Source organism: Poromitra crassiceps (assembly GCF_964638095.1).
Source record: "Poromitra crassiceps genome assembly, chromosome: 11".
Classification (NCBI taxonomy): Eukaryota; Metazoa; Chordata; class Actinopteri; order Beryciformes; family Melamphaidae; genus Poromitra; species Poromitra crassiceps.
Genome location: NC_139643.1, coordinates 42,284,894 through 42,298,985, shown reverse-complemented (window position 1 = coordinate 42,298,985; position 14,092 = coordinate 42,284,894). Strand labels below are relative to the sequence as shown.

Below are 14,092 nucleotides of genomic sequence, written 5' to 3'. Positions count from 1 at the left end.
CACAGCCAGTTCTATTCTCTCCACATATTTCCTGTTCCTCCCCTTTCACAGATCTGCCAGTTTAAAGATGGGTGTAAACATGCTGTGAAGTGCAAGAGCTGACCAGCCCATTCACTGCAGATCAGCACATGAACATGAAGACAACAACAGAGGTTTGGTTTGGAGCAGAGCCCAGCTTGTTTCAGTTCAGAGAAAGTGAAACTATCTGACTCACTGTCACTGAGAAGTGAAATGGCGCAGCAAGGAATTCAGCTGGACGGGGAAAAACTCTGCTGTTCGATCTGTCTGGATCTACTGAAGGATCCGGTGACTGTTCCCTGTGGGCACAGCTACTGCATGAGCTGTATTAAAGGCTTCTGGGATGAAGAGGATCAGAAGAAAATCCACAGCTGCCCCCAGTGCAGACAGACCTTCACACCGAGGCCTGTCCTGGGGAAAAACACCATGTTAGCAGAGTTGGTGGAGGACCTGAGGAAGACCGGACTCCAAGCTGCTCCTCCTGATCACTGCTATGCTGGACCTGGAGATGTGGGCTGTGATGTCTGCACTGGGAGAAAGCTGAAAGCCCTCAAGTCCTGTCTAATGTGTCTGGCCTCTTACTGTGAGCAGCACCTCCAGCCTCACTATGAATCCTCTACCTTTAAGAAACACAGGCTGGTGGAAGCCACAGTGAAGCTTCAGGAGAACATCTGCTCTCGTCACGATGAGGTGATGAAGATGTTCTGCCGTACTGATCAGCAGTGTATCTGTTATCTCTGCTCCGTGGATGAACATAAGGGCCACGACACAGTCTCAGCTGCCGCAGAAATGGCCGAGAGGCAGAAAGAGCTCGGGGTGAATCGTAAAAAAATCCAGAAGAGAATCCAGGGCAGAGAGAAAGATGTGAAGGTGCTACAACAGAACCTGAAGGCTATGAATCTCTCTGCTGATGAAGCAGTGACGGACAGCGTGAAGATCTTCACTGAGCTGGTCCGTCTCATTAAGAAGAGAAGCTATGAGGTGAAGCAGCAGATCAGATCTCAGCAGAAACAGGAAGTGAGTCGGACTGAAGAACTTCAGGAGAAGCTGGAGCAGGAGATCGCCGAGTTGAGGAGGAAAGACACTGAGCTGGAGCAGCTCTCACATACAGAGGATCACATCCACTTCCTCCACAGTTACCCCTCGCTGTCACATCACAGTCAATCTACAGACTCACCCAGGATCGACACCCGTTCTCTGAGCTACTTTGAGGATGTGACTGCAGCTGTGTCAGAGGTCAGAGATAAACTACAGGACATTCTGACAGAGGAATGGCCTAAGATCTCACGGACAGTGACTGAAGTGGATGTTTTACTGCCACAACCAGACCCCAAGACCAGAGCTGACTTCTTACAATATTCACGTCAGATCACACTGGATCCAAACACAGCACAGATAGAGCTGATATTATCTGAGGGGAACAGAAAAGCAACATGGATGAGTGAAGCACAGTCACATTCTAGTCACTCAGACAGATTCATTAGCTTTAGTCAGGTCCTGAGTAGAGAGGGTCTGACTGGACGTTGTTACTGGGAGGCGGAGTGGAGCAAGTGGGGGGGTGTTTCAATAGCAGTCTCATATAAAGATATTAGCAGAACAGGGCGTGAAAGTTTATTTGGATACAATGACAAGTCTTGGGCATTAGAGTATGACAGCAGTGGTTGTTGTCAGTTCATACATAAGAGTATCCACACTCCCATCTCAGTCACTCCATCCTTCAGAGTAGGAGTGTACCTGGATCACAGAGCAGGTATTCTGTCCTTCTACAGCGTCTCTGGAATCATGACTCTCCTTCACAGAGTCCAGACCACATTCACTCAGCCTCTCCATCCTGGACTGTGGTGTTATAACACTGATGCTACTGCTGAGCTGTGTAAGCTCAAGTAGACAGGCGTTATTACAGTAGCTGTGTGTGTGTGTGTGTGTGTGTGTGTGTGTGTGTGTGTGTGTGTGTGTGTGTGTGTGTGTGTGTGTGTGTGTGTGTGTGTGTGTTAATATTTAGTGGGGAAGATTGTCTTATACCAGGCTTTAGTGATTGAATGAGTGATCAAAGATCAATAATAAAAAAATCTCCAAGAATTAATAAAATATTTCTTCTGATTCATTCCAGGAAGTACATACATAACACTTGCATGAATGTAGAAAATAACGACTTTAACATTGGAGGTTGATATGTTCCAGTTGTCACCTTTACAGACATATGTGTTTACAGATGTTCTCTTTTGAAACACCAAAAAAGTTTAGGAATTTTAAGTTTAAACTCATATTGAAACAGATTATTTACTTGTTAAGATTAACAGAGAAATGATTAAACTTGCACTTTGAAATTATATCTGTGTTTTCCTGTGATCATTTGGTAAGACCATTATTAAAGTCTTTAACTGCTCCGCTCTGCATTGAAAGACACTTTTTAAGGGGAACCTGAGGAGGAATGCTGTTCCCCCTCTCGTTCTCACTGTTCCCTCTCAATAATGTTTACTCTGGGAACTCTGTTCCAGGCGTTCCCCCTCATTCCCACCACTGATTTTAACACACATTTCAGAAAAATCGCTCTTCACAATGTCAATAGAGCAATTGGGGCGTTATTCAACAGGTGAAAGTCGAGAAACAGGAAATATTGGGAAAGCATACAAAGGGATAGTATTCCAACTCAGGGCGGCTGCAGGAAGGAATGTTAGCCTGCACACTCTACCAGGTGAGCCCGAGACAGACAGACAGCACGACTGCAGGTACAGCCCCTCCCCCTTGGTCACATGTCTTTGGCCTGTAGACGCAGACTGCAGGTGTGTGCCAGCATCGTCTCACCACCCACTAGACTATGCAGCTTGACAAAGCAGAAAGCACGCCAGACTGATGTGGTTTCCTACATTCCTCTCTGCCTCACTGCTTTCACTGGTGTTCTCTGCTGCTACTGACTAGCTGTAGGTTTCTGAGGTTGAGTTTATTTATATCAAAGGACAAATACATTAATCTTGAGAAAATACGCTTTGTAACCAGATTTAGCTGCTAGCTAATTTCCATCTGCAGACCCATTGTCAAGTGAACAACAACAATAAAACCTATCATCGCCAGTTCAACACCTTTTTTGTGACCAGGAGTCCGAGAAAGAACCCTGATCTTCAGCATGAAGTCCAGCTTCAACAAAAGATGATCCTTTCATGAAGAGTCAAGGGTGGTCTGTTACTTCTCATGTTTTAAACAGGGTTACCTCATTGTGAGAGACCACTAAGTGTAAACCTTGCACGCCCCGTGTTGCCCAAAGCACCGATTGTCATGGCAACCACATGGGAACTGTAATATAAAGGTCTAGCAAATACAGTGAAATTGCTGTCTTAGATATAAACATATGATATAAACATATGTGACCAGAAACCAAGGTATATTTACGCTCATGGTTGTGGTGCAAATCGTAAAAGGTGCTTGAGAGAGACGTCTTCAAAGAAACTCAATGTTTTTGCTACTGCTGCGTGCTCTCGGTATACTGCATGCTCACTGAATGTAGCGTCACTGAAAATTCAAGTCAAGTCACCAATGCTCCTAAAGTGCAAAGAGGGTTTTTTCCATCGCAGCAAATTTGCCTTTGCAAGTCTTTTTGTCTCCCCCCTCATTCTTTCTCCCCCGTTCAGTGAAATCAGCAGAAAACAGTGGTGATGATAGTTGGACGAGTGTTACGACTCAAACTAGGTCAGAGGAGCCAACTGTCAGAAGCAGGAAGAGGGATGTGCAGAGTGCTGTGCGGGCTCCCTCAGGTCAATGCTACTCCCAACGCAGCATCACCACTGACGCACAAACGACAAGACTGGCATGTTTTTCTCTATTGTACTGCTTTGGACAGAGACAACATCTGTGGCCAGACAGCGGGGGTGTGTGTGTGTGTGTGTGTGTGTGTGTGTGTGTGTGTGTGTGTGTGTGTGTGTGTGTGTGTGTGTGTGTGTGTGTGTGGCAGGACTGTCAATGTGGAAATGTGTGTGTGTGTACATGGCTTAGGATAGAAGACTAGATAGTAGCGCCTCCTCTGGTCGGTCGGGGCACCTGGTCGGGGGCGGAAGGGACCTGGTGGGAATAGCGTGATCCTCCCACGTGCTACGTCCTGCCGGTGAAGCTCCCCGCTGTCAGGTAAAAAGAAGCGGCTGGCAACTGCGCATGTGTCGGAGGAAGCATGGTGCTAGTCTCGGCTCTACCCAGATCGGCAGAGGGTGGAGCAGCGACCGGGGCAGCCACTAGGGCAGCAGGGGGAAATTGTGTGTGTGTGTTGATATAGAGTTAGATCAAATTAGTTTGAGATCATTCCCCAGTATCTTGGCAGTGACCTCTTTGGGTCTGGATCGCCTCTATCCTATCTGATATCCTGGATGCAATATCACTTCGAATGAATCATAACATCATCCACTAAACAGTCACAACACTACTACAGATAAAGCAGTTCTTGAATGACAGCGAGGGGAGAGGGGTGCTACCTGTGCGGGCCACACTGAGCCTTTAATTGGACCCGTCAAGTTGACAGAGCGCTGAAAACATCAACCTGATTGGTTACCAGGCCAGGCAGCCATGACACCCGGGCACAGCGGACTGAGCGCACTGCAGGGAGATTTCATTACCTCAGTATACATTTGATATTAGTAGTTTTTTCCTCATAATAATAGAGTAAAAGATCAAGCAAAAATTCAAAAATGTGTTTGGAAGCCATCTAAAAATCAAATTAGGGAGCGTTGGACTGATGGTCCTTCTAAACGGTGTGTGTAGTTTATCACACTGAGCAGATAATAATGTCTCGGCAGTTATCAGTCATTACTGAGTGATTACCCATACAATCATTGGATATTGAAATGGGTTTAGTGAAATGATATGACTGTGGATTGTGAAAATGTTTGTGATTATCATGTGTTACCTTCAATAGAAGGATTGAATGCTCATCTATGGCTTATGAAAATGATACAGCCTTTGTGTTTATGAAATATTTTCGAAACCAATTAGGCGCATGGTCAGAAAAATGCAGTCGCCATAGTAACCAAAAACAAACAAAAACAAGGCCGGGTTTCTTTGTTCCTGAAAAGCTGACATTTTGGAGTTACAAGGTTTTGAGCGAGGTTCTGACCACATCCATATGTTTAAGGTCATTTCCATCTCTGTAAGACCTCTTAATTCTTTGTCAAACAGCTTTTCCAATCTCTGCTTGTAGTCGAGTGCACGGATCAGATCTTCACACAGTGAGAGCGACTCTTTCCACCAGCCCAGCGAGTAAAGGTTATATAAATGCTAAGTTGTCAGATGGGACCCTGTGCAGATAAATCATCTATCTCTCCCTCCCAGCTTTCCCCATCATCAATCATTGGAGCAGGAGTCTCCCCCTCTGTGATACTGTGCCCACACTGCCTTGGCTTGGCGGCCTCCATTCCGGCTCAAAGGAGGGATCCAGTTTCCCGGGGTTTGCTGCACAGGGCAAGTCTAGACAAGAAACTGCCAGAGAAATGGATTTGTGAAACCCGAGCTGGCTTCTAGTCTTGCATCTTGCTCCTTGAGCTCTGCGTGCTGCTAACGCCTCAGGTTTCAACAGGGCCTCCATCCTATAGGTCCCAATTGTGTGTGTGCGTGCGTGCGTGCATGTGTCTGTGTCTGTGTGCGTGTGCGTGTGCGTGTGCGTGTGCGTGTGCGTGTGCGTGTGTGTGTGTGTGTGTGTGTCTGTGTGTAGTGGGGGAGGGTGAGCGTCCCCGGTTTCACCCTGCGGGCAAAAGTTGAAAGCACAGTAGTGGTGAGATAGATTTCATCTCAGAGTGCGCAGAGCCGAGATCCCTTCTGAGCTCCTAATTGACATTGTGATGCGACTATAATCTACTTATGACTCCATAAAAACCAAAGACAGATGCGGTTATCTCTCTGTATAACACGTTAATGTGACCACATGTTCATCCCTAACCTAACCCAACACCCCTTCTGAACACTCTCAGATCCACCCGGGGTTTTGCAGATCCTATTTTCGCTCTTCGTGACATATGCCTCCCTCAAAATTAGCCTGGAGCTGTCGTGTCATGCTTTGCGGCCAGCTAGCCCGGGCTAAACATTTGTTAGCTAGCTTACTGGAGTGTGTCATAGTACCGCCCCTTCTCAGGTGTTGCACAGCTGAGTACTGTACATTGCCCCGTGGCTAAGACTGGGGGCGAAGGCGTGAGCACAGAAGGTACATCAAAGTTTCAAACCCTGTGGAGGTGCCGTGTCACTGCACGCACAAGTCCTCACAATCCCCCCAGGACTTAAGTTATCTAATTCAGCATCTAACTCCTAACGATTTAAAAGAACCCGTCTGTTGTTAAAAAATCGCTTAGGGTCATTTGGATGAATGGGGAAAACCCTATAGAATTTGAGGGATTGGCAGTGTCATTGTGCTACAGGGATTTGGTAGAAAAAACAACAAACAATGGCTGTTCAACACACAGCAATTACGGGTTTTGTCATGTAAGTGGTAGTCAAGGGAGAGTTGAAGAAATGCATCCTATATTGCACAAGCCACCAGGACAACGGTGAAGATTCCTGCAGCAGAACGACTCAACTTTTCCACAAAAACCTGAACCGGTTACAAGTCCAAGGAAAAATAACTGTTTTGTGGGATTTGCTTTCAGTTATTTCAATAATGCAATATGTGTCTAAAAGATTGTCAATGATGGCACTTTAAGTATTTCCAACGTTGTCCTTGAAAGTGTGGTGTTGTGACTGACCGAGGCACTTCCAGGATCTTCTCACTTTATGACTGAAAGCTGCTCTTCATGCCTTCAAAGCCCACGTGTCCTGATCCCAGGTTAAACCCAGGTAAACACCGCTGTGTTTAGACTCCACACACCCCCAGTCTCCGTTCCCGCCATGGCACCATCAACCTCACACTCACCTATATATTCAAGTCCCACTACTACTACTTTGGGACAGACTAGTCGCTTGTGCTGCACTTACCCCCCACTACTGTTTGCTACTCTGGTGCCAAGCATATAAGTACTGTAGCATAGAATCAGGCCCTTTGAATTACTCCTAAGGAGGAAGGAGTTAAAAGAAGCCATTGTGTTTATTTTGGTCTCAATGAAGCGGTTGTGGACTTGGCCTTTTCCTGATATCGTTTTTTCTCCACATTGGTTTTGGCTGAGTGAATTAGGGTAAATGAAGAGAAACACAAGAGAGGGGGATTTTTAGAAACATTTCAAGAAAGGGGGCTGTGTGTGTCTGAGAGAGAAAGAGAGAGAGAGAGAGAGAGAGAGAGAGAGAGAGAGAGAGAGATAGATAGCGATAACAAGGGCAAGGAAGCAGAGTTGTGTGTGTGCGTGCGTGCGTGTGTGTGTGTGTGTGTCCAGCTTATAGGCTTTAACTGTGGGCTCTGCTGGCTCTGAATGGAGGGCCTCTCTCTCTCTGCAGCACGTCTTTCGGGTTAGGTGGGTGTTCGGTGGAGGGGTGAGACTGCCGCGGCTCATCATGGGGCTTACGCTTGGCGACGAGCTGAGATTTACATTGTTTGCGGTGCTTTTCATCATCATAAAGCAGCAATCTTCTTCTTGCATTGTGTGTGTGTGTGTGTGTGTGTGTGTGTGTGTGTGTGTGTGTGTGTATGTGTGTGTGTGTGTGTGTGTGTGTGTGACAGTTAGTAATAGTAACAGACCAGTCTCTGATACAGTAGCTTCTGTCATTATCTGTGACACTCCATCAAATGCAAGTAAACAAGCAGGCAACAAGTTAAATTGACCATCCCATAATAACCAGAAAGAATAAAGAAAACGCGTGTCCATCTACCTGATCCTGAAATGCACATGGGAAACAAATTCCTAATTACAGAGGGTGCAAAATGGTTTCATGGTTATATAAATGTATGTACCAACATGAGAGAGCATTGCGGGTGAAGACACCATTGCACATACTGAGTGAAGCCAGCCCAGGCTTTTTTTTTTGCAAACTCATCTGACCTGAACTGGGGTCAGAGGTCAGAGAGTGTGTGAGAGAGGAGAGAGAGTGAGGGAAGGAGAAATTACATTTCTGCTGTTTAGCACTGCCAGGGTAAAAGTGTTCCCGTTAGTCATATTTAGTACAGCGGCACAAAGTGTGACTAGTAGCCATGCTGTACGACCCCCTGATACCGACGCCATTACACCTATTCCTTTCCTTTAGTCACTCTGCAGGTAGGCAGCAACACAGGCTATTCTTGTAGTTCACTGTGGTAATTGTGACTTTGGTGCTATATAGTCAGTACTGTTCTTGTGAATTTATATCTTTTAGACTTTATGCGTTTTACAACTTTTTCCTCAGCCTCCCTTTTGATTATTACTACCACTACTAACTAATGCTACTATATCATTAGCCTGCACGCGAGACTCAGCCTTCATCCTTCATTCTGAGTCTGGAAGGAGCACCCCAATATGACGTTGCAGGCTCCACTAAAATGGCCTTACATCTTCATACACGTTAGCAATCACAATAAAACAATACATACCTCCCGCAAAAGGTTGTTATCTCAAAAGTATGGTAATCGCTGTTCCCAAATATTGCGTATAGTTTCCAATATCGAGCCCTTATAAACATGCCTGTATTTTCTGTTCTTCCCGATGTGTAATTACGGGTTTCCACCCGTAGACACAGCAGAGATGGCGCTGTTTCCCCACTGGGAAGCAGAAGAACAACAACGGCCATTTTTAATGGAAAAGACTTTTAAAGAAGAAATAAAAAGAAGTTTATAAGGGCTCAGTATTGGGAACTACGCAATATTGGAACCTACGCAATATTTGGGAACACCGATTAACATCCCTTTCAGATAACAACCTTGTGTGGGAGGTAGGCCTATGTACCGTTTCATTGTGATTGCTACGTCAGTGAAGGCGTAAGGTCATATTAGTGGAACCTGCAACCCCATATTGGGGTTCTCCTTCGAGACTCAGAATGAAGAATGAAGGCTGAGTCTTGTGTCGAGGCTACTATATATCACCGTCACTGTCCTGTCCTTACAAGGACTCCGCCTTGGTGGAGTCCTTGTAAAGAAAGAACAGTGATTTTTTTTTTGATTTTTTTTTTTTACCTTTATTTATACAGGGGGAGTCTCACTGAGAGCAGTGCTCTCTTTTTCAGGAGTGCCCTGTTCACATTCACACACACATTCATACCTGGAAGCTGACCAGTACAACCACAGTCTGATCTGCTGGCCACTGATCAGCTCCACTGGAGCAGATGGGGTTAAGGGCCTTGCTCAAGGGCACATCAGTGGTGGTAATGAGGGAGGGGCAAGCGCTGCCTTTTCACTTTCCCCACCCAGATTTATCCTGCCGGTCCCGGGGATTGAACCGACGACCTTCCGGTCACAAGCTCGCTTCTAGAGATAACATTCACAACACACATCCCATAATAAGCCAACACTGAATTCTCCTTGTGTTGGTGGAGAAGCTCAAACATTTGCATCTATACTTCGACTAATGACCACGTTAATGATTGAAAAAGAAAATAGGCCAGCGGCAGTTGAATTTGCATTCAGCACCAATATGAATAAAACGCCTCAATATTCAGCGCATCATAAAAAAATCTCTGTATAAATAGATAAATCCGTGGAGCTAATTGGAATCGAAACTTCATACGCAATCCATATTCCGCAGCCTTCAAGTGCGGCTATGAATAAACACAAGATTCTGATTGGCTGAGCGCTGTGATTGGCTGGTTTGCTGCAGAGAGGAGAGAGCAGTCAGCTGGCTGGCTGTGTGGGAACGTCATGTTACCATTGGTGTGTCTCAGTCAGCAGTGGGTCAGTGGAGGCATTATCATACGTTACACACCAAGCGATGATGCAATGTGTGGGGATATCCCGCTGATACCATTGTCCGATCGGGTTCAGCCGAACCGTCGCAGAGGAGATGACATGTATGGGAGGCAATGGGAACGTGGACAATCAAAGGTTCTGCGTACAATTGGAACTCTCAAAGACGACACTTTGTGCTTCTCAGAGCAAATTTCACACTCAAGAGAGACTATGAAATTTATTCCAAATGAACCGTTTAAGTTTGGGGGGGGGGGGCAATTTCATCAGAGGTAAGTTGAGAGAGCCATATAAAGACAAAAAGATTTCAATCATCATGCAAAGACAGATAGAACTTACTGTACATAGAACCTCATGAGACATGAGTCATTATCTTGATTCATGCTGATTACATACTACACCAATTTGTAAAGCATGCCCATTGCCCAGCTATCCGCAGCCTCGGTGCAGGAATAGTTTTAAAGTGCCTGCTATGTTGAAACAATATTCAGTTATTTCACCAGCTGACAGTAATTTCCCCTTTCCTTAATTATTACTGATGATCATCATAATACACGTACGTCATCCAAGTTGTAATTCAATTGCTCGTCGTTATTCAGGGCCGAGTCCAATTTCCTGTAGGTTATGATTACAGTGGCTTTTAAAATAACAACAACAGTCGCACAAAGTACATGTTGAAGAGATTTTCTTGTGGTGCATAATGCTCGGTTAAAAACATCTGCCTGTTATACAAGCAGCACGCCCACACTCGGCACAGGCCGAGGCGAAGCGAGGCAAGGCTTTCTAAAACGGGTACAAGTTGGAAATTGATAAACAAACACAGAGCTCAGAGCCTCTGCAGAGGAACTGTGGAACTGAAGACAAAAACTCACCAGGGAAAGTATAAATACACCACTAATAAACACTCCCTACAGTCATTATTGCAACTAGTGGACCCGTGGGAGTCGGACACCCCCCTCCCCCTGGGAGTTAGACCCACCCAGTCTGCTCACCCAGGAAGGATGACATCACTGATGACATCATCACTGATGACATCATCGCTCGAGTGACATTGCATCATTAGGTAATTAGGGCAACTACCTAATTAGGACCATAGCTTACGTATGAACTGTACTGAAAACAAATTCCTGGCTGTGTGGTCATTAAAGAATCTAATCTAATCTAATCTAATTTAAAAAATCTGGCTCCGTCAGGTCATCCCGCACGGGTGCTCTTTACACTTCCTGAAAGTTTCAGTCCAATCGCAGGTAAAACGGCACAGCTGTGGCCGGACAAAATTCTGCTCACACACACACACACACACACACACACACACACACGCACACACACACACACACACACACACACACACACACACACACACACACACACACACACACACACACATACACACACACACACGGACACACACACGGACACACACACACACACACACACACACACACACGGACACTTCTCATTCTTATTAGTAGATCATGCATGTAATGATAAAACTTTGTTAAATAGCATATGACTTCAACTGACATGCTGAATCTCTTGTTTCTCTTTGTCGTTCACAGAGTAAGTCCGCATTGGCATGTGATTCTTGCATCAGTATGTGTGTGTGTGTGTGTGTGTGTGTGTGTGTGTGTGTGTGTATGTAACCCAACCATATCCCAAACTGCCCCACCTAAACAGCTGCAAATGTCCCCCGGGGGCCACACATCTTTCCCCTCCTTAACCCTGACCACAACCACAAGCCACACTGCCCAGCCAGTCTCACCCCAGTTTAACCCTTTGCAGTCTTCCCCCCCGGCCCTGCAGCCCCCTGTGAGCCCGCGCCCCCCCCCCCCCCCCCCCCTCCACAGCGACCCCTCGACGAGCCTACCGTCCTGGTAGAAGACGTCCTCCGCCTCCTCACGCATCATCGTCTCATCCAGGCCCTCCTCTGCCATGTCGGTCATCATAGCCATCACTATTCCTTTTCCTCTCTCCCTGGCCGGCTAATGACAGCTTCAGATAGAGCGACTGGGCTGTCAAATTGAGTGAACACTGGCCTGGCCTCTTGGCTCCAGGCGACCGTCCGATCGCCGTCGGCTCCTCGCTTGAGTCGGAGAGGACTGGAACTGAGCTGAGCCTCAGCGCACTGCACTACTAGGATGTGAGAGTGTGCGTGTGCGTGTGCGTGTGCGTGTGCGTGTGCGTGGCGAGCGAAAGTGTGTGTCTGTGTGTGTGTGTGTGGGCGAGAGAGAGGACTCCCAGCGACCTTCACTGAGTTTCAGCAACAGCGCTGGTTTCGTAACATCCTGTGCAAAGCTGAAGTGAGAGAGTGTGCTGTTTGGAGTGCACACTTGTATGAGTGTGTGTGTGTGTGAGTGTGTGTGTGTGCGCGTGTGTGTGTGTGTGCGTGTGTGTGTGCGTGTGTGTGTGTGTGTGCGCGCGCGCGTGTGTGTGTGTGTGCATGTGTGTGTATGGGGAGGGACATGGTGGTATGAAGTGTCTGTGTATGTGTGTGTCATGTGCATAGCATAGCTCTCTACAGTGAGTGAGTCAGCCCAAGTGGCTGGTGATTAACAGGAATAATTAGCTTCTGTATTTTAAGCCAGCAAGGACATGGAAAAGGATGTGAATATTATGTGCGAGTGCGAGTGCGTGTGAGTGTGTGTGTGTGTGTGTGTGTGTGTGTGTGTGTGTGTGTGTGTGTGTGCATGACATGACGTGTGAGATGAGAGGCTGGCTGGCCCTACTTGTCATTCCGTCACAGCCCACTAGGAATGATGGGACAGCATGCACTGATTGCTCCCTCTATTTTTTCACTTGACCCACATGGTCAGGAGGCGATAAGTCTGGTGTCTCCATGCTCTGTCCTGCCCGTGGCTTTGAAACGGCCAAAACAAAGCAGGTGCATCTTTGTGAGCAAAACAGCAACAAACCTCGGTGGTTCTCAAACTTTTTTCACGTCAACGACCCCTAAACGGACACAAATTAGACCACTGAACCCCATCTGATAAGATTTTGTGCCAGCCCCCCCCCCCCCCCATCTGATAAGCCTTTAGCTTTTGTGACGACCCTCCCACTCTGTCTTGCAGGAGGAGCCTGGTGTTGTGGGCGTTAGGCTGATTGGTTGCACCTGGGCCCAGTGTGCCAGGCTCCTGGCACAGGAAAGTGGGATCGAGGGTCGTCACACTTTAAAAAACTGTATTACAGTGTACGAAACCCATGACCAAAAAAATTGTCAAACATTCTGTCATTGTGTTACTTATGATTGGAATTCTAGTGAAAATAAATTATTCCCCTTTTTGCTGGAGACCCCCTGGAAGCCCTCAAGGACCGCTGGGGGTCCCCATACCCCACTTTGAGAACCACTGCTCTAAGCCCTTTCTATGTGTTTCTAACTCCAAACTGATGTCATGTCCAGTAACAAATCTTTCCAGAAAGCACTTTATGAGTTTCAAATAATTGTAGCTCAACTTTTTAAGAGTTTAGGATTGTCCCAGCAGTCCCCATGAGTATTTCTCTATGGAGAAATTTCATGTCCGGTCTCAAATTACTGGCAACAGGCCTCGGTTTCTCTTTCTGTCCCTTCATTTATTTTGAGATGAATGAGTCAAACAAGCAGCCACACGTACAGAACGTCTTCCTGATTCTCACAGCGTGCCGCGGTCTGTCTTCGCTGCACACTTCCCCTGACTCAGCCCTCGTTTAGACCAGCCAATCAGCCCTCATTTAGACCAGCCAATCAGCCCTCATTTAGACCAGCCAAGCAGCCCTCATTTAGACGAGCCAATCAGCCCTCATTTAGACAAGCCAATCAGCCCTCATTTAGACCAGCCAATCAGCCCTCATTTATTCCCATCCAAAATAGAAAGTAGGCCTTGAGTCATTTCATTATCACTTTTCCTTCAGACTTCCTCTCCCCTGCCACTGCCTCCCTTTAAAGCCAAACCCCCAGGGGATCGACCTGGAGACAAACTCATTATCGCCGAGGCGAGGCCAGCCCAGACAATCAGCTACAGAACACATGTCAGGATGTGGGATGGCGGGTTCTGAATACCAGGACCTCCGAGCAGAGGGCTCACTGCTGCACATGTGCTGTACATGTGCCCTGACAAGGTGTTTGCTGCTGTCGGGGTTAACTCTTGATAAGAGAGGGGAGTGGCCAAATGAATGCATGTTCTGTTCTCTCTCCCCCCCCCCCCCCCCCCTCTCTCTCTCTTCTATCTCTCCTCTCTCTCTCTCTCCACACTCCTCTCTTTCTGCTCTCCCCCTCTCTATCTCTCCCCCGCTTCTCTCTCCATACTCGTCCTCTCTCCACTCTCTCCCGTCACCTTC

The 14,092-nt window shown here is 46.9% G+C and overlaps 2 protein-coding genes across 2 annotated transcripts in view; one reads left to right on the top strand and one right to left on the bottom strand.

The window, feature by feature from the left end:
* Positions 1-11,685, bottom strand: part of ripor2 (RHO family interacting cell polarization regulator 2) — a gene marked incomplete at its 5' end in the record, with an annotated part of 77,807 nt that extends 66,122 nt beyond the window's left edge. The window contains 1 exon segment of the mRNA XM_083646216.1: positions 11,649-11,685. Coding sequence (XP_083502342.1) covers positions 11,649-11,685 — 37 coding nt within the window.
* LOC310785172 (E3 ubiquitin/ISG15 ligase TRIM25-like) lies at positions 217-1,929 on the top strand. The gene has a single exon (XM_083646160.1). The coding sequence runs from the start codon at positions 232-234 to the stop codon at positions 1,903-1,905; it is 1,674 nt and encodes a 557-aa protein (XP_083502286.1). The 5' UTR covers positions 217-231; the 3' UTR covers positions 1,906-1,929.
* Positions 11,686-14,092: the final 2,407 nt, after the last annotated feature.